The sequence below is a fragment of the Callorhinus ursinus genome, unplaced genomic scaffold (assembly GCF_003265705.2).
Source record: "Callorhinus ursinus isolate GAN/ISIS: 27379988/994484 unplaced genomic scaffold, GSC_fseal_2.0 scaffold4, whole genome shotgun sequence".
In the NCBI taxonomy this organism is placed as follows: domain Eukaryota; kingdom Metazoa; phylum Chordata; class Mammalia; order Carnivora; family Otariidae; genus Callorhinus; species Callorhinus ursinus.
In genome coordinates, this window is record NW_027397066.1 from 156,252,415 (window position 1) to 156,278,836 (window position 26,422).

Genomic DNA, 26,422 nt, shown 5'->3' on the forward strand with positions numbered 1-26,422 from the left:
GATTTAAAGTTTAAATAAGGGTTTTTAAGAAAATGAAAACAAACGAAAACAAAATTAAAAACACACCCAGAACCTGTCATTTAGACCCTAGTGGAGCATGCTACTTCCTTTTCAAAGCCAACAACAAGGCTATAAGCTGGATAGATCTATTAGATCACAGGATGCCTTACAAACCGAGGCCTTCTATGTACAAAAAGGATCCTTACATACTGTAGCTCTCTGAAAGGAAAAAGTGTGGCGGGGGACCTTGTTCCAACATGATTCACAATCACCAGTTAAAAATCAAGAATTGTGTTTGTTAAGTTCGTGTGATCTTATCTGAGAATGGGGTTTTGTTCATTTTTTTTAAGTTGACATGTTTTTTTAGCAGACTGAGAAGTGGCATAAGTCTTCCTGCTCTTTAATAAATTCAGAACTTCAAAATGGTTAATTCCAATGACACTTCAAAATAAGTATCATTTCTATAATTATGAATAAAATAAACAAAGATAGGGCTAAATCCAAACCAAGAAGCAGGAGTATCTATAAACCACATACAAGGATCCTAAAAGAAAGGAAGGCTTTTGTCTTACTATGCTCTCATTCATGCCAGAATGTCCCCGTCTTCGGTCCCTATTTGAAGGCCTGGAGAAACTAAAGTTAGCAAGAGATTAAATCAAAGTAATTAAGTTGGAAATGAAAAGAGGTGGGAAAACAGAGGAACTGAACTGTGGGCAGAAAAATTCAGCATCAGGATTTGGGGAGGGATAAAAGGACCAAAATTGTGGGAGGTGATCCTCACCTGACAAGCAAACACCCCTTTATTTTGGAGGAGTATTAAATTGTCAACGTTAACAAATGGTGTGTGTGGACACGTAAATGTGCAAATAGTGACTTCAGAGCCAAATATATAGAAAGCTTGATCCAAATAGCACTGGTTTCTCATGACTACAACCTTGTAGAAAGGGGTTTCTCTGGGCCCTGAGCAATTTCGAGAGTTGTGTGCTCAGATTACTTGTATCACATGCCATGCTTGCAAAATAAGAACTGTGGGTTTTTTCTTTTTTCACTCACTTCTTGATAAATTCTAAAATGTTTCTCTTACCCCTCTCCTAATTAGCTATTTTGCATGTGAACTAACTGTGAAATACAATGGTCCTACCAGGTCCTATCATCCTTGCTCTTTCAAAACAAAGTGCTGACCCGCATTGCTGCCCCAGAGTGCAGCGTCAAAGGAAAAGCCCTGACCTGACCTAAAACTAACTGAGGGGGTATTAACATAACTAATAGATTTTCTTTAGCTTGATGATGAGTAGTTTTGGCACTGGGTACAGGAACCTGCTAGGGTCAGTATTTTTCAAACTCTCCACCCATGATGAGATACATTTTCATGACAACCCAGTCCTTAACTATATACATAAAATATAATTTAAAATACATTAAAAAATATGTACCTCACACAAAAGTTTCATGAGACAGTATTTATCACGGCATTCCGTTTTCTTTTCTACTTTTCAGAATTTTGGTTTTTGGAAGATGTTGGTTAATAAGCCACAATGTTGATCTCATGATGTATTACTGGGGGTTGGCTGTGAGGTTCACAGTTTCAAAACTACTACTCTAGCTTATCTATTTTATAATAAAGAATGGACTCAAGTAGAAATGGGGAGATGCTTTAGTTCTGGGATGTTAGCACCAGAGCGAAAGGACAAAGAAGAAGCACGGGTCCCCCCTGAAGGAGACAGCCAACAATAACAATGTCACTGTGTCACCACCCTGCTGAGCTGGAGGGACAGGGAGCAGCAACAGGCCTGCAAGGGCCCTACCTGGTGTGTGAATTCACCTCTGGCCTTTCTCCTTAAGTTGGCTGGTGGGAAATATTGTCCATGGGACTTGTGCTATTTTACTTATACATTGAGGTCAGAGAATTTGTTTTCAGATCTAAAGAACAGCCATCCCAGAGAACACAAACTAGGTCTAGAGACAGCAAGGAGCAGAAAATGCGATCAGGTAGCATAACACAAAACTAGCAGACAGATTCAAATGTAAAAAGTAAAAGATAAACCATACCTTTTTAGATTTATTTTGGAGGGTATATCCTCTGTACCAACCTGCCGGGGAATAAGAAAACACAATCTTTTATGTTATCTGAGATAATATAAAGATATGAGCAATATGCATCCTCATATTCTATTGGAATATTGGGATGGCATCCAAAAGGCAATTAGCAGACTAATTAGAATATGAAAGCTTTGGTTGATTACACAATCAAAATCTAGATCTGTACTAGAGCTTTATTCTCTTCAGAGGTAAAAGATTTAAAATTCACATAGAACAACGCCTCATCTCTGCTCCTTTGGAGAAAGACAGAACAAAAAAACAAGACAGAAGGCAGCTCAACCTCTTAATACCTTAATACCTTAGACATTCAGTAAGCGTTTTTGCATGAATGAAGAGGGTCTTTCATCCATATATATACATTCTACAAGTCACCCTATACTACTAAAATAAATACTTTTAAAATAATTTATATAGTCTCTCTCTTATCTAAATTCTCAGGTGAAGAACCACTCTTCTGGAACAATTTTAAACTGAAATGGTAAATCTTACATATATAAATATTGGCACCTAACAGAGTTGAAACAAACAAATAATAAAAGAACATTTTAAACAATTCTTGGCAATGCTATTCACACCCCTGACAATAAAAAAATTTGTTGGCTTGATGAAGCTTTAAATAAAGTCTTTAACTTCTTTTTTTTTTTTTTAAAGATTTTATTTATTTATTTGAGAGAGAGAGAATGAGAGATAGAGAGCACATGAGAGGGGGGAGGGTCAGAGGGAGAAGTAGACTCCCCGCTGAGCAGGGAGCCCGATGCGGGACTCGATCCCAGGACTCCAGGACCATGACCTGAGCCGAAGGCAGTCGCTTAACCAACTGAGCCACCCAGGCGCCCCAAGTCTTTAACTTCTTTATAAAAATTCCAATAAATACACATACATTTATGGATGCTTTTCCACCCTCTATCTGGTAAAGGGAGTACACAACTTAATCGATCCATAAACAGACAACTTATACTAAATATTTATTGAACACTCATTAGAAGTAATTTACTGTAATGATTTCCCTCATTCCCATGTCCATCAGGCATCAAGCTGGTCATCTTGCCTAAGCAAACCCAGCTGTAAGCGGTACATATGTGTAAAACAGCCATCTACATACAGTGAGTAGATGCAAACTGTAATTAAAACTTAAGGCATTTGCCAGTAGGGTTCTAGAACTATCCTGCAATTTGTTCTACATGAAATCATCCAGAAAGGACACAATCTATTCTGGATATGTTACAAGAAGAAAGTTGAATTTACCTTGAGCATAAATTTAAGAATATTTTCACAAATTTTTAAACTGTCAGTATTCAAAATTTAAAGAATTTTGCTTTGTTTTGTTTTGTTTTGTTTTGTTTTACAGGAAAGAACAGGATACTATGCTGTGAAATCATTCACAGATTTCTATCAAGGCCCACAGTTGAGAAAAAGACATTTGAACAGGAAACACTGCTCCCAATTTTGGATGTCAAAGTGCACGAGAAAGCCAGGTATAAGAAGAACACCCAGCTAGACATCGCTAGCTGGTTCTGCTGCCACAGGAAAGTGCCTTTGCATGAATGACTGGCTTCAGGCTCGTCCTGCGACGGGGGAGGGGCAGGCAAGGGGAGGAACATGGTGTCTTCCAAGCAGTTTCCACATCCCTGTGTCCCACAAAACCAAGATGCAACAGTTTGGACTTTGCTCCACTGTCACAGGGGAATCTCTCTGTCCTTGTGTAAACAGTATTTTTGCACAGCCATTCATCACAGAATTATGCTTCCGAAACCTGTCATTTATTTTTATTTTTATTTTTATTTTTTTTAAGATTTTACTTATTTATTTGACAGAGAGAGACACGGCGAGAGAGGGAACACAAGCAGGGAGAGTGGGAGAGGGAGAAGCAGGCCTCCCGCCGAGCAGGGAGCCCGATGTGGGACTCGATCCCAGGACCCTGGGTCCATGACTTGAGCCGAAGGCAGACGCTTAACCATCTGAGCCACCGAGGCGCCCCCCGAAACCTGTCATTTTTGAAAAAAAAAAAAGATTTTTTTTTCTTTACCTCCTAAGTCTCCTCTAGAATTGTGGTTTGTGTAAAACCCCCATCTAAAGGCACAAAATTACCACACTGAATTTGTAGAACGTTCATTTTGCTTGGCATTAGGTACTAGCAGAATAGTGTCTATCTCTGGGGTTTTAATCATACGCTGTCAGGATCCCATAAATTCAATTGCTAATAACTGCAAGGGATACAAGCAAGAACACGGTGTTCCAACTGATCCCAGTATTTAAGACAGGATAATTATAGTTAAATACGATATGCTTTTAAGGCTTCCAAATGCGTCACAATGCAAAGAGATAGTGAAGGCTCTATCAAACAAGCACCTACAACCAATAAGTAGTGTGAACTGGGGAGAATCTTGGATGCTTTTTAAAATTAGCACATTATTAAAATGAAGAGAACAGTGGGGGATGGTGAGTCCAGAGGGCAAGTCTTACCTAGATTTAGTTGAAATGTCAGTCTCAAAGAGTGAGTTTGCAAGCCCACAGATACATAGAACAGACTGGTGGTTGCCAGCGGCAGGGGTGGAGGTGAGGGCGAAATGGGTGAAGGAAGTCAAAGGGTACAAACTTCTAGTTATAAAATGACGAAGTCATGGGGATGTAAAATGTACATGATGGCAACCATAGATAATAATACTGTGTTGCATATTTGAAAGTTGCTAAGAGAGTAAGTTTTAAAACTGCTCATTACAAGGAAAAAGAATTTTGTAACTACGTACGCTAATGTATGTTAACTAGACTTATTGTGATGAACATTTTGCAATAAACACAAATATCCAATCATTGGGATGCCTGGGTGGCTCAATGGGTTGGTTAAGCATCTGTTTTCCGCTCAGGTCAAGATCTCAGGGTCCTGAGATCGAGCCCAGCCCCCCACCCCCCCCACACCACAAAAGGCAAATATTCAAGGGCATTCAGATCTTGGGTTTAAGCAAATGAAAGGCCATAATTAATTCTTTGGGATAGGAAGACTGAAAAAAGGAAAGCATTGGGGGATGGGAGACAGAAGCAAGACCTGTATCTTGGCCCTTCTGCTTCCTTTCCTGCAACAACTGAGCCCTGAACCATGAAGTGGGACGCATTTGCAAGGGGGGTGGGAACGGCATCCATACAGGGGGCCGGACTGGCATGGCGTGTCAGAGCCAGGCAGAACAAGGTGGGCATCCATGGGGGGCAGGGGGTCCACAAGAAGAGGGTGAAGAGAAGGGCATCCACAACCACGACTTCAGCAGGCCGGGGGAGGGGGGGCAGTGGAATGACATGAGCTATCAGAGAGAGAACAGACTGAGGACGGTGTCCGTGTGGAAGGTGTGGTCATGAAGACGGATTGGTTACATGCTGAGGAACTGATGAAATAAGTAAATACATTAATCCTGGAAGCCAGGTTTCTTATTGTCATAGGAGAGAGTTACAAGAAAGGGAAAAAACTAGAATGAACCCAAGATGCTGGACTGGACTTGCAGGTACCCCGTGTACGCATGACTCCTAAAATAGGTAGGTCAAAATTAATAGATGTGTTAACCTGTATTTATACACAGATGCACATTATCCCTGGCTCTGCTGATACATACTGGTTCTTATTTTTTTTTTTTTTTTGACCCTGAGAAAGATGATGATGGAGAGCTTAGAAAAGAAGCCATGTAAGTGGCCGGGAGAGCGACCAGTTCTGGACGGAGCAGGAGGGCAGAGGACTCCATGGAGAACAAATCCAAGAAAGCAAGTGGAACCGCGAAATTGTCTCATTTGTCTGAACATATGAGAAGGAGGTAAAGACTTCTGTCAGAAAGTCTGGATACGAAAAAGAAGTAGGTCCACAGAGAACCAAGAAAAGAAGAATTAACACCTCTAAAAAAACATTATTCAAGACAGGAAATAGAATGAAGGTACATTCCACAGCATCTGCTGCTTATACTACATAGACTCAGTAACCTAAATAATAACTTTGAAAAAATTATGATGTATCTATACTGGGAGGTCTCTATCAGACACAGACAGGTATATGCGTGGCTGGTGGGAATTTTAAGAGAGCTAAATCCTTATCTTCCATTAGAAGCAGTTAATAAATGAAAATGGAAATATCAAGTAAAGAAGCACGATTCTTTAGAAATGAAAAAGCATACACCACAACAAAGGGCTGAAAGAGTTCAAAGGAGAATCAGGAACCAAGAGGAGGTGGGAAGAGACGGCTGTTTATCATTATAAACTTGACAGAAATGACTTGGCCTTTAAAATTATATGCATTTATGACAATGATAAGTTTGAAAATTAAGACAAAAAATACAGCTAATAAGTCCTGGTAAGCCAGGACTAGAAAAGGCAAAATTATAGAGAAAGAAAACAGATCAAAGCTGAGGTTGCTGTGAGGTTGGTACAGGGGACGTGGGAGAATCTGGGGGTGCTGATAAAATTGTTCTCTATCTTGTAGTGGCATTTCAGATTGCATGGATTGTTCAAAACCTGTATGCTAAATAGGGTGAATTCAACTCAATGTAAATAATATTTTTTTTTTCTAGATGAGATACTACTCTATAACCACTTGAATGGCTAAAGTTAAAAAGATGGTCTCTATGAAGAGTTGGTACAAATAGGGGCAATTAGAATTCTCTCACATTGTTTGTAGCTACACATAAGATTAAACATACATGCACTATATGTTAATTAACAAAATTTAAATTAAAGAAAAAACCACCAAAAATACATATATACATATGACCTGACCTAGCAATATCCCCACTTCTAAGTATGCACCCAAGATCAGTAAAAACCAGGCACCTGGGTGGCTCAGTCTGTTAAGCATCTGCCTTTGGTTCAGGTCATGATCCCAGGGTCCTGGGACGGAGTCCCATATCAGGCTCCCTGCTCAGCAGGGAGTCTGCTTTTCCCTCTCCCTCTGCCCCTCCCCCTGCTCATGCACACTCTCTCTCTCAAATAAAAAAATTAAATAAAAAAAAGATGAGTAAAAACTTACATTCATAAAAACACTTTACAAGCATGTGTATCGAAGCTTTATTATTAGTAGTCAAAAACTTGAACCCACTGAAATGTCCATCAATAGGATTATCGACAAACTGTGGTATATTCACATAATAGGGTATTACTCAGTGATGAAAAGGAATAAACTACCGTCATAAGCAACATTCTCGATGAACCTAAAAACATTACGTGGAATGAAAGAATCCAAAGACAACAGACATGTATAATTCCATTTATATAAAGTTGAAGAGCAGGAAAACCAACGCAGTAGTTGGAGCAGTAGTTGCTTTTTGGGGTGAGAACTGTGTAGAAGAACGCAACAGGGAGCTCTTTAGGGCAAGGGAAATGTTCTGTATCTTGACAGGAGTATCAGGTACATGGGGTGCATTCATTTGTCAAAATTCATTGAATACCTGAGTATATTTTACTGTATACAAATTTTATTGCAATTTTTAAAAGCCATACAAAATTTTACACTATCATATAAGCATTACAAAGTAAGCCCTTCAAGGTGATACAGAATTCCATGATAGTGACATTGCTCAAATATTACTAAATATTTTTGTCTGAAACTGACTCTGAAACCAGAGTGAGCCATGTGTCAAAAATCACGGGACCATTTCTCCATCATTTTTACTTTTTATCGTGCCTCCTTAAGACATTATCCCTCTTCCCTCCTCACTTTATGTGCCAAAGCTAATCTGAATGAGTTTTGCTATTTCCAAAAGATCAATCACAGATTGGAGATTCATTTACTCATTCAACAGAGAGATGCCAAGACAGCAAGACGTATAGTGTCTCCATCCTTCTAAGTCTTGCTTTATCATGGGAATAAAAAAACCACATACCTGTAAACACCCAGCAAATAAACAAAGTAACTGCACAGGAGGCTAAAAGGTATTAAGGAAGGACAGTACTGTGGGAGAGGGATGGATGGGGGTGGGGCTACTTCAGAAAGTGTGGTTAGAGACTCTTGGAGGAGCTACTGGAGCCAAGGGCTTACATCGCTAATGTGGCCATTCATTTATTATACATAAAAACACTGAACACCAGCAGGCCAGACATTGTCTTCAAGGAGGAAGCAAATAGATCCATAAACAAATAATTGAATACAAAGGGCTTCTAATGGGCAGACTTGAAGACACTGGCGCACAAAGGGAGAACTACGAATATGCTAGGCTCCGAAGGCAATTACTGAGGGGGTCTCAAGACTGTCTGAACCATAAAAGCATTATCTAGATGTGTAATTCATGGAGTTTTGTAAAAGCTCTCCTCGCAGTCCCACATAAATTAGTCCCACCCTCAGAACAATAAACCCTTTTTGTGTTGTCAAATATTCATCAAATATACTATTTTAACTATTAAGTGTTCAGTTCAGTGGCATTAAGTACATTCACAATATTGTGATACTGTTTACCTGCCAGGGATTAAAGGCAAGAAACAGACAGGGAGCCACTGTTTACAGGCACCATGACGTGGGGGAGGGGAAGGGCTGCTGGGGAGGGTCCACAGAGGAAGAGCAGGTGCTAAATCCTGTTGTTTTTCCTTTAAGTGTCACTGGTCTGGCAGTTAATTAGGCCAAGGCCAAAGGTCCATCCCCTGTGAGCCAGGTAAACCCGCTGGGTTCCTCTGGCTGGTTTCCATGGCCAAAGCCTGCCCTCCCATCCCCAAGCGAGTGTCCCTCGGAGAGATGGCTGAGGTCCCTCCAGGAAAGCTGGTGAGCAGAAACAGCTGGGTACAAACTCCTCAGAGGACAGACAAACAGCTCAGCTGTTGGAGCCTTGTCCTACAACTACAGGATGCTCATTTTCCAAATGCACTGGGCAGTTCACGGGTGTTTTTATTTTTTATTTTTTTAACTTAAATTCAGGTAGTAATTAACATATAATGTATTATCAGTTTCACAGGTAGAGTTCAGTGACTCATCAGTTGTATATAACACCCAGTGCTCATTACATCACGTGCCCTCCTGAATGCCCATCACCCAGTTACCCCGTCCCTCCCCTGGTCCCCTCCAGCAACCCTCAGTGTGCTTCCTATAGTTAAAGAGTCTCTTATGGTTTGTCTCCCTCTCTGGTATCATCTTGTTTTATTTTTCCATCCCTTCCCCTATGCTCCTGTTCTGTTTCTTAAATTCCACATGAGTGAAATCATATAATTGCCTTTCTCTGATTGACTTATTTTGCTAGCAAAATACCCTCTAGTTCCATCCATGTCATTGCAAATGGCAAGATTTTTTTTTTTTGATGGCCTTGTAATATTCCATTGTGTATATATACATCACATCTTCTTTATCCATTTGTCTGTCGATGGACGTCTGGGTTCTTTCCACAGTTTGGCTATTGTGGACATTGCTGCTATAAACATTGGGGTGCAGGTGCCCCTCGGATCATTACATTTGTATCTTTGGAGTAAATACCCAGCAGTGCAATTGCTGGGTCATAGGATAGCTCTATTTTCAACTTTTTGAGGAACCTCCCTACTGTTTTCCAGAATGGCTGCACCAGCTTGCATGCCCACCAGCCTCACCAGTGCTTTTGAAAATAAGTTCAAAGGCAGAAAGGAAAAGGATGCAAAGATAGTAAAAGATGATTCTATTCTTTTATACCTTTTTGGGAAACAAATCAGTCTTCCCAGTCAAACATCTTAGCTCAGTTTTGTGCCTTTACGACACACAGATAGATGTTACAAGCATGAGCTCCAAAAGAATTCAGACTTCCCCAAAGTCTAACAACCTTACTTAAAAACGAGGAAATACAGGCAAGGAATTGGAAAGGTTGTGCAACGTCAACCAGGGACTTACTATCTAAGCTGGGAATGCAAACACAGGTCGCCTCCCACCGGGTTCATCACTGTTTGCCTTCCACCACCTGCCTCCTCGGCTACGCAGCATTTGCGATTCTTGCTCAAGGCAAAGGCACTGCCTCTCATAGGAAGGAAGCTTAGCCATGGAATCCAAACAATATAAAACACCCATGCAGGCAAGCATGCCAAGTAAGTGGAAAAGAAAGAGGCGAGGTTTCCATCTTTCATTTTATTTCTTGAGTGAACAGGAAAGAGGCCTGTTTTTGGGGTGCCTGGAACATAGCAGGCAAGCCATAAACTTTAAATAACTTCATCAAAGAGAAAGAGAAGGTCCTGTGAGCTGGTGGTCACGGACAGAACAGATGATGCAAGCGCTGCACGAAAAAATCTGCATCTCCAAAGCATGATCTGACAGCAAGGTCCCAGAGACCCTCCTCTCCCCCTGGGATCCCACGTTCACTGGCAGAGCTGGGCGGGGCCCAAGCCCCTCCCCGGAGGGCAGAATGTCCAGAGAAGAGGAGGCATTGTTCCTAATGAAAAGGATTCATCTGAAATGCACAGGCCTCGTTCTGTGGGACTCCCATTTCTTCAACTGTTCAAGTAATTAAGGCTTTTGTGGCTTCAATTTCCTTCCACAAAAACATTCTACTTTTTTCCTCATCTTGTTAACCTTATCACTCCATAGCTAAAAACGCTGAGGTTTCTCCTGGTTGCCTACAAGAGACTTCTTTCAAGCAGCAAACATCCCCCGAGACGGGCAGGAGGACCTGGTCCAGGGTGGGGGTGGGGGCGGGGGCAGATGCAGTTGGCAGAATGGAGATGACAGCCAAATGGCTACTGCGAAAGGAGGAAAGGTCTCTTGGATTCACAGACACCCTGCAGCTCAGTGACACGGGGGGAATAAAATTTCCTCTAGGCTAATCTACATCACCACTCTGGTTTGCCAACTCCCGCTGTATTTCCTGGATGTGGCTTTTTCCTTCTTTCTTTTTCTTAAAGCAAAGTAATCCTGCTGGCAGCCAGTCATCTTGCCATTGGCTCTAATTGCCCTCCTCTGCGACGCACGTCTCTCTCAAGCTTATCCAACCAGTTCGAGAAAGCTGAAATGACAGGATACGGCATATAGTTTCGCTGCAATTCACCGTTAAGACTGGTTTTATCGGGCGCCTGGGTGGCTCAGTTGGTGAAGCGACTGCCTTCGGCTCAGGTCATGATCCTGGAGTCCCAGGATCAAGTCCCGCATCGGGCTCCCTGCTCAGCAGGAGGTCTGCTTCTCCCTCTCCCGCTCCCCCCTCTTGTGCTCTCTCTCACTCTCTCTCTCAAATAAATAAATAAAATCTTTAAAAAAAAAAATGACTGGTTTTATCATCAGCACCAATTTGCAAGATGGACAAGAGAGGGATGCAGGTTTGTGAGTGAGGAATCAATTCAACAAGCAAGATATATATTTAGGGGGCCCATCTTTATAAACACCTATGCTAGGCTCTGTGGAGCCTCCAGGAGTTTGAGAGTATAAACCCCAACCCCCCATCTCAGCCTTTCCAATCTGATTGCCAGTGGAACAGAGACACAGGTGAGGGAAGACAAACCTGCACAGCTAGTTACCGAGGATTTCTGAAACTGTAGCGCGCGCTGCTTTTCTCAGGCGACCATCTAAGCCTCCTGAGGAGGACATCAAGGTAAAGCGCACGGATACAGACGGCCTTCCTTTCTGAAGGGAGAATGGAGGCCCCAGCAAGAGAGGAAACCGCCCGTGCAGAGGCAATGGAAGCGTGCGTGCCTTAGCTTAGCGCGCGTGTGACACGGATGGCGCTGTCCCAAGACCCCATCAGTCCGGTCACTTAGAAACCTGCTTCAAGTTCCTCAGTGGAATGCATCCTAAAAATGAAAGGGCAAAGCTGTACTTACGGACTCTGAAAGTGAACCACTGGGCTCCACTTTGAGAACCGAGACAGAGACGAGCAGATGCTGTCGGGGGTGTGACAACATCAACAGTGGCAGAAACAGAGGCGGGGACCCAGTAGTGGTGATGGCAGTACGAGTCCTGGTAGCAAAAGATCAGCAGCAAGGGCACGAACGTGAACCAGGTGGGACTTTCCGAGACTGTGTGAGCCAAAGACCACTGGGTTCAGTGCAAATGCCTTCTGGACTAATACAAGCAGGAGGGCACAGGTGGGGACACCAGCTGGACACTCACTGCCACAAACACATTGGGAAGGGAGACTGCTTCAGGTTGGGGTGGTCAGAGACCCCTCCAGAGACCTCTCTGCTTACTTTTCCCTCTCTGACCTGCCTGCCACACCTAAGGGGGTTGGGCACACTGTGGGTAACTGTAGCCCAGCCCCTCAGTAATTCTGACCTGGAGTGTGTGGGCCGGAGGAAGGGGGCCCCTATCTCTGGGTGGGGGAGATGACAGGGCTGTGCTCCCCTGGAACAGATGTGCCCACCTGCTCAGAGAAAGCCAGCTCTCGAAAACAGGCAGAGGAGAGGCGGAGGGGCAGATGAGGCACGTTGGCACTGGGGGTGCAGGGGGCCCAAGCACACAGTGGGCTTGGAGAGCAGTGAGGAGACCCCCTGGCCAGAGCAGCAAGCGAGTGTGGATGAGCCATGGGGGAAAGGAAGTTCTGAAAGAGCTCACCCCAACACAGACACATTCGGGGTGGTGGGAAGCTTGTCTGACAGTTACTTAAAAAGCAAAAGAACCTCACCCTCTTTGAAACACTATAGGTTAGGTCCAAAATAGAGAAGCGTCATTTCCTCAAAGGCCTCACAATGTGGAAAGAACATTCTACTTGGATTCCAAAAAACCATGGTGAGAATCACAGCTCTAGCATTTAATGGCTGTATATGAAGTTTCAAGTTTCTGAACCTGATTTTCACATTTACTAAACGAGCATCGGGAACTCCAGTCTCCCATGATCGCAAGAGCTAACATTCAGTACATGAAAGTCCTCAGCTCAATGCCTGGCGAACAGAGGAGAGTAAAATGCCAGACAAATTTGGAACCGAGGGTACCAGTGACATAATCCAGGGAGTATCTCCTACTTCTAGGGCCATTGTCTGGGTCCCGGGCTAATGATGCCAGACTAAAGTTCTCTTTTTGTTGTTTTGTGAGGAATGTGTCTGTGCTTCCTGCAAGAAGGAGAAGAACCTCTCTAAATTATTCTCAAGTTACTGACGACAAAGCTGAAATATACATAAGGCAGCTGGGATACCAGGCGAGGGGGAAGCCTTTTTCCCTAACTGTAGCACCTGATTAAGACATACCTCTTTCTTCCAAGAGAATAAGCTCCTTGCCCCCAAGAAAACCATAGAAAAGATGACTTTAAGGGAAAGGTAACAAGAAAAAGTAGAAGAAACAGCTTGGGTGACAGAAAAACTATATGACGATGGCTTGAATAATTGAGAAAATAGTGCTGAGTAACTCAGGGCCCGAGTAGATACTGAATGCAGCCAAAAAAAAACCCCAGAAGTTACCCAAATAGGGGCTTTTAAGGCCTGACTTGACATTCAGTGGCAATGAATGTGATAGTAAGACTAATTCAAACACCTGCCCCCTCCATTCCTTCAATTCCAACTGTAGTGACAGACTCTTCAGTCTGCATCGGTGAGCACTAAGCAAGTATTCGAGGTTAGGAATTCAGTGTCGATGACTCCTGCCATTTAGAAGAGGGACTGACATGCTCGGTACGGTTGCTGAAACTCATATTCCTGTTGTCAAAGTTAAGTGCACACATATTTAATGTTGCTCAGAGGAATATTAGCTGGGGACACACATGCAGAACATAAAAGTGAGACTAATAATCCATATATAGCAAGAATCCTTCCTCTCCTGCCCTGGCCGCAGCTCTGTGTAGCCTGGTTACACATGGAGGTGAGGCCAGGGAAAGAACCACAGTTCTCTGCGCTTCTGAGACTAAATCGCAGCATTTAGTTTTTTTCAGGCAGCATGCTCTCTGCAACGCTTTCTACTGAATGATTTGCTTCCACGGGTTGAGTAAAATGGGACACTCCAGCACAGAGTGGGTACTTAGGATGCCCAAGTCCCCTTATATGCTTTTTGAGATCATAAGTTGCTCTCACATTACTCTGAGCAAAGTAGAGGCATACATTAATCTTCTCTCTCCAGATATAAGCAAGAGGAGAAAAACCCTATCCCTGCTTGCCTTCAATCAATCTTAAACCTCCCTCTAGGACTTTCTCCTTACACCAGTCCTTCACTGAGTCGTACCTCGCCCCACGATGGTTTGATGTGCCAGATTTCCCAATGGAAATAAGACACCTAATGCATTTTTGATAAAAGTTATACACCAAATAATGTGAATGGCCCCACATGCAGAGGTGTGAAGGGAGTCACGAGTGGTTATGTATTATGCGTGGGATGGAAGGAGGTGCCCACCACTTTGCCACCTTCTTGAGCCCTTGGCCCCCCCAGGATCCCTTGAGGACCAAAATTTATGGGACACTGAAAGCTCATGAGAACGTTCCTCCAGAGTATCCCCTAAAATGCCTTTGCTTTCAGGCTGAGCTTGCCTCCTTTGGTGCGTGGGCAGCTGCTCGAATGGGCCAACTCCAGGCGCCAGTTCATGGCAAAGTAAGTGAATGAAGGCAGCACTCAGAAAAAAGTTCTGACCCCAATCCTAGAAGATCCCATGTAGGCCTAATATACAAAGAACAGACATTTTGAAGATGGCATTTTAGAAGCACATTCACACATATCTCAAAAGACAGAACAAGAAAAGTCATTCTCCTTTTGCTAAGATTGAGAGGAGACTTCCTACTGGCTCCACTTTTTAATTAGTTTTTCTGTAAACACACTCCTGCCGCCACACTCATCTTTTGAAAAACACATCTCGGGAACATATGTCCCCAGCAGTAGTGGCTGACAAGCAGTACTTAAGGTAAAGGTCAAACAGATGTGGGAAGTGACCAGCACACTCAACAAAATGCCACACGGCCTCATCTGCTTTCCAGGCTGGTGCCAGAATGTTCACACGCAGCCCTTATCATAAAATCCAAGCTATTGGGCTCACTGCCACTGATGTTTGTGAACGGCAGTTGTTTTTATAACTAGAAAATGGCGAGACTATGGATTCTGAATTATCATAAACTTTCAATGATCCTGACTAATGCGGTAACAAAAGTAAATGAAAGTTACAAATACATCAAATGCCATATCTCAGCTTATACCCAGTAAAAGTTTACACGTGCTGTTAAGAACTGATTTTTAAAAGTTTGTTATGATTTTCCTTATCTCTCACCTGTGTATGACCACTGGGTATGGCTGACCAAATAAAGAAGGCAAAGAAAAGAGGTACAATCAAGGAATGTCAAGGCTACTGGGTTGGGACACTGTTGTACAGGACCATAGGATGTGACAACCCATCTTCTTGACTCGGACGTTCTGAAAGAGTTCAGTAAGACCTTTCTGTGTCAGATGGTCCAATGCAGGTCCAATTAGCACATCTCAGAGAGATGATTAAGCCCCTGCTTGAAACAAGTTCAAAAGCACTCTCTTCTTTTTCATGCTTCTGTTTTGTCAACCAAGGAGTCCAAGTTCAGTGTCATGTACCTCTACCTATCTGCCATAAGCCTGCCCTCTATACTTGCTCACAAAAAAAGCCTGCTTTATAAAGATAAGATTCAAGATATGTACAGCTCAAGTCATAATCCATATTAATTCCCTTTATTATAAGGGAATGGATTTCTTGATTAAGGTGCATTTGAAAACTGGACTCATTCTATACAGAAGAAATGACATGGGTATATTAGGGACCTCCTGTATATACACAAATGCTTCTTTTTATTTCAACTTTTCAAGATTGCCTGTTTCGTCTGGTTCCAATGAAAGCATTTGTACTATCCTTTGGGTCCTTACATATAACACTAAAACTGTACAAAGCTTTATGCTGTGCCTGCTTCTGTAGAGCTTGGAACGCTTTTGAGACATTATCTCATTTTGTTATGGCCAACTGTGTTATGCTTACCCCCAGAAATCACTGTTAACACCAGCTACCCTCTCTCTTGAGCTTGTGCGTGGTTTATAGAGCTGAAAACGAGTTACCAATGGATATGAATCAAATGCAGGAAACCAGTATCCATTGGTGGAACAGCAGACCCTGAGCATTAAATCACTTATGACTGGAATTTGGTTAATCGCAGGAGAGGAGAGCTTAATGGTAAAAGGAATGCTGTAAACTTAATTTTTCAGAGCACTTTCATTTAATCACTTTCAATTCGAAAAGTAACCCAGTTCTAGATGCAATGACCATGACACAAAAAGAGTTTAAGTGTCCTGCCCAGGATGGTCACCCTCAAAAGGGACAAAAGTAGTCCTGCCTTATCCCCCTGTTCCCTGTCCATCACTCTCATCTTCTTCTGGGCCTGGAAATACCAACCTTTTTTCCTCGTAGGACTTTTAAGTATCTGAATTGTTTTGTTTACTTACTTAGTTCACTTGTTTTTGTCTATCCCTCGAATGGAAACCCTGTGAGAACAGGAACCTTGCTGTTTCGTCATTCAGGTGACCTCAGTGCCTAGAACATCTCCTGTGCTCAATAAAGGTACCTGGCATATAATAAAGAGCGTAATACTTGCTCAGCAAGTGTTTTTGAATGAACAAATGACCACAACTGGAATCTCCAGGTAGCAGTGATTTTTTTCAGCCATGCCCATGGATCTGGGGTGGGAAAGAACATTTTAGATGGGGAATAGCTGTCTCACTATCAAATCCCTTGTCTGGTTAAAGAAGCAAAGACAAGGCAATGACTAGAGGCTAGGCTAGTACTAAAGATGAAGAAAAGAGAGAGGACTCTTGCTTCAGCCCTTGAGGATTTTTGTTCCCTGAAAAAGCCTCTGAAGGAAAATAGTTCTTGGGGGCCTGTGAAAGATGAGCAGTATATAGCTTCTCAGTCAATTCTACTTCCCTGCCCCTATTTTTAGTAACAAATGAAGTTCAGGGGCAAGGTGACAGAAAGACATGAGTGATAAGTGATAACAGCTCACTCATTTGGGCTATTTTAGTGGCAAAACTCAAGTAATCAGTCTGGCAGTTCCCCAAGAGGTTAACCATAAAAGCTATTATATGACCAGCAATTCAGGAACATACCCAAGAAAAGTGAAAACATATGTCCACACAGAAACTTGTACATAAATGTTAATAGCAGCATTATTCAGAATAGGTTAAAGTGTAAACAATCCAAATGTCCATCAACTAATGAATGGATAAATAAAATGTGATATATGCATACAACGAATTTTATTCAGCCATAAAAAGACAGGAAGTACTGATACATGCTATAATGATGATGAACCTTGAAAACACTACATTAAGTAGAAGAAGCTAGTCACAAAGGACCACATATTATATGATCCCATTTACATGAAATGTCTAGACTCGGCAAATCTACAGAGACAGAAATTAGGTTGGTGGTTGCTTGGAGCTGGGGGATAATGACCACCAAATGGGTACAGGGTTTCTTTCTGGGATAATCAAAATGTTCTGAAAGTAGATAGTGATGATGGTTGCCCAACTCTGTGAATGGCATACTTTGTAAATAGCCATTGAATCGTGTACTTTAAATGGGTAAATTGCATGGTATTTGAAATAGATCTCAATGAAGCTGTTATTAAAAACAAAAGCAAAAAACTCATGCAATAACAAATCCTTCTGCAGTCTGCAAAGGGTGGAGAAATGTTGGAACCTCCTGTATTTCCCTCATGGAAGGAGAAGAACAGCTTTGCCTATAATATCTGGGGTTTTATGGAGGTGACCTCCCTACCCCTCTTACTCTCCACACTAGCTTGCCTTGCTCCAATGGGTTTGCCTTGGTCTCGTATTTTATCTTCATTTAGCAGACTTCTGCAGAACACCCACTCTATGCCAGGTGCTATCCTAGGCACCAGCCCTGAAATGAAAGAGGAGCGGGCTTTGCCTTCAAGGAGCTACCACTTTCGTAATTATTCATTCAACCACAGGGCAGGAAACAGCAAAAGAAGAGTCCTAAGTGGTATTCTGTGGCGGGTTGTGGGCAGAAAAGAAATTTCTGTATCTGGGCTCCAGAAAGGTAGACTCCCGTCCACACCAGAAAAAGCACCCACTGGTCTGGTATGTGAATATCGCAAAGGCGGGGGGGGGGGGGGGGCAGAGCGTGCAGTGGGGAGCCCTGGGAGCCAAATTCAACAGGAAGCTGGAAGATAGTGCCAGCATTAGCCTTAAATGCCATCTGGCAGTACACTGGGTGTTTCCATTCTGTTTATTATTTTTTTTTTAAAGGAAAGAAGAGATGGGAGGGAGGGAGGAAGGGAGAGAACTCAAGTTATTACTCAGCTTTTCCACCGTGTTTAATGTTTGCAAAGTACTCCTGCCCTCACTTAGTCCTGCATTGCCTGAAATAATAAAGGAATCTGAGAACCCAGCCAAGAATTCGAAGTACTTAGGAGATAGAAGAACCTATCACTGCATCTAGCAAGGTGGGCACTATTAAAAAAAATTAATCCCATAAAATAAGCACTATATAAAAGCTTAATCCAATATAAGAATCTCTGTAAAACTGACAGGCCACTTGGTGGTGGTAAATGAACTCTGTAAGCTCATGTTCTAAGTCTGCCCATTCATACCTTGACACACAGCAGTTTTGGGCACAGACATCCTTTTTCGACATCAAGGAGTCCTATGGCAGATCAAGTATTTTATGGTAGCAATTAACAGGCATACAAGCTTCCTGCTGTCAGGACTAGAGCACCAGGATCATCATATTCAAGATGCAGCATCAATAAAGTGGCAGGTTTTTGTGTGACCTCTATCAGCGGGGCCGGCACCGGCAAGCATACCACTGTCCGAGCTGCAGAACGCTGGGAGCGCTGTGGCTTTTGGACATGAAATGAATGTGTTTGTGCATCTCTGATTACATTTATATTCAACCAAGCTCAGTGACCCCCTCAGCTTGCTCCAGAGGAGTGCTACCTTTAGGAATGTTCATTGGTCAATTGGGAGATTACTCAGTAAAGTACGGAGAAGATGCAAATATAAAATGGTCATTAATATGAATCCTATGAGGACAAAGTGCTCCAATTAGCTATTTCAAAAAATATGCTGGTGTCACATAGAGATGAAAAAGAATTTTGAAAATGTATTCAAAAGACATTATCTACTTTATTTCCAATCAACTCTCCACTCTTCCCTCCTACACACACAGTACACTTAGAAAAACTTGACAACACAACACACACAAACACATACACACACATATGCACACATACTGAAAATCTAACATGGTAAAATGGGAATTATGAGGTCAAGATCTGAAAAAGAACAAGACTCAGAAAGATGAAACCAGCATCCGAGGCTGCTCTCTTCTTGGGGCTCCTGCTGAATTAAAAAAAGTGTACTGAATGGGCAGCATTTCTGATGGCCTCATGAGTCCAAGAGAACAAAAACTGGAATCCTGGACTGCCAATGAGTTAACTCTAATTTCAGACAAACTAGGCTAAAGGAAAAAGCATTGCTACAGACAAAAATAATGGTAAAAGATGTAATAAACAGGAATTAAAAGTTAAAATTGCTTAATATAACAATACTAAAGTTAAAGTTGTATGTACCTAAAACAGGTCTGAGAATATATAAAGCAAAAAACTGACATCACTGTAAATCATCACTGACATAAACTGCAAGCACTGTAGAAGACTTAACATGGTTCTCTCAGTGATGGAAAATGCAGAAAAACATTAACATAGAGCAAATTTGAAAAAAAAAAAGATGGAGAAATCAGAATCTGATTGTCATCTAGAACTCTCACCCCATGATCCTAATATACATTCTTCTCAAGCCCATTTGGAAGAGTTACAGATACCGAATATACACCTTTCACCTGTACAATGCAAAAATGTGTGCCCATAGATACACTAAATAGAATGGATTAATCTGGCCCCTAACAAAGAGGTATGACCTAGTAAGTATTGAGGGGACTATGGTTTCAATATGCAAAGGAGTCCTGAGACGAGACGATAGTGGATTGTCCTTTGCGTCTCAGAGACTTAGGGACTACATGGAATTGATGTTGGGCTGGACCTGAGATGGTGAGGATGAAAACAGAAAAGAGAGAGTAGCGGAAGAGTCCACACAGCCCCCCCGCCTTTTCCCTTCCCCTAAGAGCTGCATGATTGTACTTTGATTTGTGTGGAAGGGAGAAGCAAACCCCTGCCCTCTGCCTAAAAATAAAGGGAGGCAGCAGGAATAAGAGAGTCTTCTGTGCAATTGGGCAGAATGACTTAGTTTTTCTATGGCCAAACCTTGCTTCCTTTCCTCCTGGCTTCACATCTTTTCTTCCCCATCCTAGGAATCCACATTAGGTTCTTGACCACCTCTGCCATTCCACCAGCATGAGCATTTACTGGGGTGAGGGGGAGTGCAGATCCTGAAAATCTAGAGATCCTGATTCTCACAAGGCTCACTCTATGAGAAAAGTCTGCCTAGCGTCCTACCTCATTCCTGTCTCAATCTTCAGAGAGAATAAATGGGCCCTAAAAGTTGGTCTTTGCTTTGGTCCTCAACTTCAGTGGCCTGGATACATGTTTGTTGTACTCTGGGGATCTGAATCAGAAATGTGGATACATGGAAGAGTCCTGCTAGGAATCCGAGAGTTTGAGTTGGAGCTAAAAGCTTGGGCTGGGGTGGGATGCAGTGGAAGCAGACATGACTCGTCCCTCTCAGACAGATCAGGAATCCTGAGTACTATTCTACAGCCCAGTAACAGGTTAACTGGAACCACCTCCGTGGCCCGAGCTAGTTGCAAGGAATATACTAGTGGGCTTTCTGGATCAGCCGTAGCCCTGACCTAATTCTGTGAAAGAATCTCAGCAACACCAGTAGGTCTCTCCCTCATTTCTCCCCCAATCTGGCAACAGTTAGTGCTGAGTAGAAAGAGCCACTTAATCAGCAGTGCCCCTTGGCATGACAGCCAATCTGGTGTCCCACGTGGCTCCTCCCAAGCCAGCCCTGTGGCGGATCCTTCTGCATCCAGGGCTTGGGCTTCAACGACTCACATACTTTGAGATTTGGATGTCTGGGCACGTTTGCACTCCTGTATTCAACGGGCTGTTCTGAAATCATCCTCGGTAGGAAATTGTATAACCTAAAGTACTTCCTGGATTTTTACTAGCACGACTTTAGGAAGTAAAGCATATTGATGTTTGCTCTAAGTGCCTTATTAATAAGTAACTTCCACCGTTTTTCCCCTTCCCCGTCTGGCAGAAGGCCATCCAGACTTACCCTCATACATCTCCAGGATGTGAACCGTGTCTCCAATCTGCAAGGAGAGCTCCACATCTTGAGAAGCATTGTAGTTATAGATAGCTGGAAAGGAGAAATACATGGGGGAAATGGCATCAGTGGCAGTTAAAATACAAGTCCCTAAGCAGCACATGCAGTGGCTAATGAATTACTTATTTAACAAACAACCCTCTATTTCATGCTTTCGTGTGAATCACCCACTGCAAAGCAGAGGACATCCTCCTCGACCCCCATGACTGGTATGTTCCAGTCATTCTTCCATCTGACAAAATTTGGTTGGTTGCCTACGGCATACTGTGTTAGAGACCGGTGACAGTGACAAAACACACAGATGTGGTCCTTATCCCAGGGGTTTTCAATCATCTAGGAGAGGGAGGAGGATATTCAGTGTATAATATTACAGAAAAAACTACCTAAATTGTGGCAAGTTATGAAAGAAAAAAAAAACAGGCTAGGGGTGCCTGGGTGGCTCAGTCGTTAAGCATCTGCCTTTGGCTCAGGTCATGATCTCAGGGTCCTGGGATTGAGCCCCGCATTGGGCTCCACACTCAGTGCGGAGTCTGCTCCAGGGTTCTCTCTCTCACTCTGCCCCTCCCCCTGCTCATGCTCTTGCTAGCATTCTCTATCTCTAAAATAAATTAACCGTTAAAAAAAGAAAGAAAGAAAGAAAGAAAAGAAAAAAAACAGGCTACAATGAGAATATGCTGTGGGGTTCTTTAGATCAGTCCCCTTGTTCATCAGGCAATAGCCAGCCTACAACACCACTGAGCTTATGATCTCTAAGACACAGAACGAGTCATCTCCTCGCTTCTCTGACATAGTAATCGGTAGTCAAAAGGCCACCGTGAGTCTCATCTACCTGGGAAGAACGGATTGACAGGACACGCTGCAGACATGGCTGCCTTATCCCAGTTGCAGGCATCCTGGGGACCTGAATGGTCCCAGGCCTCCTCATCAAGGTCACCTCAATCACCACATCGTTAGGACTGGCAGTGACCGGGCCAGATTACGAAAAATAGGCTAAGTCTTATAATTCAAAAAGATGACAACCCAATTTTAAGATGGGTAAGAGCTCTGAAGAGAGGGGCGCCTGGGTGGCGCAGTCAGTTGGGCGTCTGCCTTCGGCTCGGGTCGTGATCCCGGGGTCCTGGGATCGAGCCCCGCATCGGGCTCTCTGCTCAGTGGGAAGCCTGCTTCTCCCTTTCCCACTCCCCCTGCTTGTTTCTGCTCTCACTAACTCTCTCTCTGTCAAATAAATAAATAAAATCTTAAAAAAAAAAAAAAAGAGCTCTGAAGAGACATTTTACCAAGAATCATATGCGGGCTAAGACACATGAAAAGATACTTATCATCATTAGTTGCCAGGGAAATGCAAATTAAAACCACAATGAGTTACCACTTCACCCCCACTAGAATGGCTATAGTTTCAAAAAGGCAGACAACTGATAAGAATGTGGAGAGACTGGAACCCTCAGACATCATGAGCAGGAATGTAAAATGGCCCAGCCTCTTCAGAAAACGGGTGGACAGTTTCTTAGAAAGCAAAACCTAAATTTCCACTGTGGCCCAGCAATGACATTCCCAGTTACCTATGAAGAGATATGAAAACACATCTGTGCAGCGACCTTATGTGAATATTCCCAACTGCTGCGGTAGGCAGAAACATAACCCCCCAGAAGATAGCCACATCAAATTTCTGGAACCTGTGAATGCTACCGTGTGTGGCCAAACATTTGAGTAAATTAAGGATCTTAAGAGGAAGAGCTGTTTCTAGATTATCAGGGTGGGCCCTAAAGGCAATCACATGTATCCTGGGGAGAGAGGGCCAGAGGGACTTAGGGGAGATGCATAGAAGAGAAGGCAACATGGAGATGGAAGAAAAGGCTGTGTCAGGGATTGGCATCACCACCAGAGGCGGCGGCGAGGAATGAACTCTCCCCAGAGTCTCTAGAAGGAGCGTGGGCTGTCAACACCTTCACCTTAGACACCTGGTCTTCAGAACCGTGAAAGCATACATTTCTGTTGTTTTAAGCCACTAGAGTTTGTAGGAATTTGTCACAGTAGTCATAGGAAACCAATATAGCAACATTATTCGCAATAGCCAAAAAGTGGAAACAATTCATCAACTGATGCATGGATAGATATGTAAACTAGGATATATCCGTACGATGGAACACTACTCAGCAACAAAAAGGAATGACATACGGACACATGCTACAACATAGGGGAACTTAAAAGACATTATGCTAAATGACAACCATATGTGAAATGCCTATTTTAGGCTTCCAGTTATTAGCAATGTCCAGAATAGGCAAATCTATGGGAGATAGTACCGTCGATTACTGGTTGCCTGGGCAGGGGAGAGGAGGGAAGGGCGATTGAACACAGCAGGCATGAGGGAGGTTTTCAGGGAGGTGAAAACATCCTCAAACCGGATTGAGGGTATGGTTACACAACTCTGTGAATTTACTAACATTCATTGAACTATATACTTGAAAGGGGTGGATTTTATAGTATATAAATTAGAGTTCAATAAAGCTGGGTTTTTTGTGTGTTTGTTTTTAAAGCAGGTCTAGTTGTTACCCTCACTCTCTTGATAAGGAATCTGCATCCTTCCAGGAGGAAAGAACCACCTCAGAGATTCAGTTCTAGCCATTCACTTGACGATTCAAGGAACAAAGATGTTCCCCATATCTGCAGCTCTAATGAGCGCATGAGGATGGTCATTCAGTCCATCTGCCAGATCACACAAGGGTCACTAAAAAAATGAAGAAAGTTGTCCCCGCACTGTGAACTGTGGGTACTCCCTCCTCTTTCTCGAACCTGCAATTCACCCTATGTCTGCAGCCTGACTGCAGATTTTTCCTTACCTCGCAGTCTATCCGTGAATGGAAGGAGCACACCTCCAGCCACATCTTTTTTAAGTGGTCTCTCTTTTTGGAGGGACTTACCCAAAGAGTGTTCTTTTGTAGTCTTGGCACAGAAGCCTGGACAAATTATGTTGATATTAATTTACTGTTGAGCTTTTGGACTAGACTATGAATTTAGAACAAGGTTGGGCCAATGAAGTGGATTCGGAGAAACTACACTGGATTGAGATGTAGCAGTTAGTTCCCCATCGACTCCTAGACCTCTTCTTGGCCACTGGGCCACTGGGCCACGGCTGCCATTCCATTGAAGTTCTCCTCCTTCATCTGAGAGTCGGGTGACTCAATGGTTTTGCCCACTAAGTATATGTCTGGTTTTCCATAGAAAATATAGATCTCATGTTCTTGACTCCCCCCCCAGTCCCCATTCACTGACTCCCACAGAACTGGTCTGTTCCTTCCAGTGGCCCTGCTCGCAGATGGAAACAGGAAGTAATGAGGTTGCTGTGTCACAATGTGTTGTGTAATGACCAAGCTCCATCCCTTCCTCGTTCTTGTCAGCAGGAAAGTAGGCAAAAAACTCTCAAAGGCAGCACCTAGCACAAACACATACCAAGGACTGTTATAAACACACAGACACACACACACACACACACACACACACACACACCCCTTAAACCAATATGTTTCCTTAACTCCTAGATTCCTAAATCCTCCAAAATTATCCTGGCCTTAATTATCCACCTTAGCCTCCATCATCTGCCAAATTCCACCCTCTGCTCCAGTCAAGACTCTCACAGTGTCCCCTAAATTCTGTGTTCAACCCACGGTTTATGCCCGCTTGGAACAACAGCTCATCTTTTGCTACATAACAATCCAAGGCTTACATTCACAATTCCATTCGACAAGTAACTACTGACTCCCTATCACCCTGCATGAATCTGCTTCTTCTGACATCTGACAGTTTTTCCTTCCAATACAGTTTGGGTTGTTAATCTCAGATAATCTTGGTTATCATCTGTCCCCAGTCAGAAGGTAAACTCCTCACACATGTGGATCTGGTTGCACGTTATTTTTGTGTCTTTCACATTTCAAGGCACTGGATTAAACCCAAAAAACATGCTCAATGCACAACGGTGACTTTTATAGAATCTACCAATCGATTCAGTTATTTGCCACTTCTTCCCCAAACTTTAAGATACTTTTGTTTTCCTGAGAAGCAGCAGCTGTGGTTCCCCACCACTCATGAAAGAGATATCAAAATCATCTCTCCTGCCACTTTTTGCTTATTACACAAGACAGAATCTGCCTTTCTAACCCAAGCTTCCAAAGAGATTCCTATGGGAAGCGCAACCCTTCAAAAACGCCTTTCACTGGAGTAAAGTCACCAGGAAGGGGACATTCATCAGTTTCATGTCTTTGGGCAGAAGTACCAACAAGATTCCCAACCACTCAGAGCTGTCATCTCTTCATTCCAATGATGCACTTTTGAACATTGCCCTCCCTCTCCCACTCCCTACTACCCCTCATTTCCATTGTATTTTATGTTTTTACTTCCATATGTAATACAGTAACTATAAGAAGTACATGCCATGCACCACATTATTTAATAAGGAAACGGATTCAGAAGGGGGAAACACCTTGCCCCAAGTAATCCAGCTTTATAAGCAGCAAAGCTGTTCCTAACTCTGGTGATGAAGCCTTCATCACATTTGACAAAGCTGCTCCAGAATGGTGAAGGAAGAGCTTGGGAACAAAGACAGGAGCCTCATAGATTCTCAGTATGGATGTGTCTGCCTTAAGATTTCCCTCATAAAATGGAAATCCGACTTCCAAACACAAGCTTTATTATATGAATCAGTGACTGGTAATCATGTTGTCTGCTAGTCTGGTGCTATTTGAAGAACAGGCACACAGCTAGCTCTCAATGGATGGTGCTTTCTTCCTGGAATGTGAGTAATTATTACAGAGAAAGACAGATAAAGGGAAAATAAGGGAAACTCTGAGGGTTAAACAAAACACTATTGAAGACTCAACTATACCACTTACACACGCATGACCTTGAATGAGTTCTCAGTCTGAGCCTCAGTTCCCCATCTGTAAACTAGGCAACAGATCAGATGACTCTAAGGGTCCCTTTGGCTAAAACATCCTCTGATTCATGAAGTGATGATAAGAAGCAAGAGAAACAAGTTGTGCTATTTTGAACTAGCAGGCCCACCACAATCTCTTGTTTTGTCTGAGGAAATTAAACAAGAACAGGGAGTTGCTGATTATAAATTGCCTTGCTGGCTGCTATGTGCAAGGTTGGGAAAGACGAATTGCTGGAATTTTTCCCTAAGCAGCTTACTGCTTATGT

At 42.9% G+C, this 26,422-nt stretch overlaps 1 protein-coding gene across 7 annotated transcripts in view; it reads right to left on the minus strand.

The window, feature by feature from the left end:
- Window positions 1–26,422, minus strand: part of DOCK5 (dedicator of cytokinesis 5) — a 200,346-nt gene that overhangs the window by 123,957 nt on the left and 49,967 nt on the right. For all 7 annotated transcript variants that reach the window (XM_025873815.2, XM_025873813.2, XM_073892592.1 and 4 more), the window contains exons 2-3: window positions 21,176–21,259; window positions 2,050–2,090 (exon numbers count right to left, since the gene is read on the minus strand). In XM_025873815.2, coding sequence (XP_025729600.1) covers window positions 2,050–2,090; window positions 21,176–21,259 — 125 coding nt within the window. The remainder of the gene's footprint in view (window positions 1–2,049; window positions 2,091–21,175; window positions 21,260–26,422) is intronic.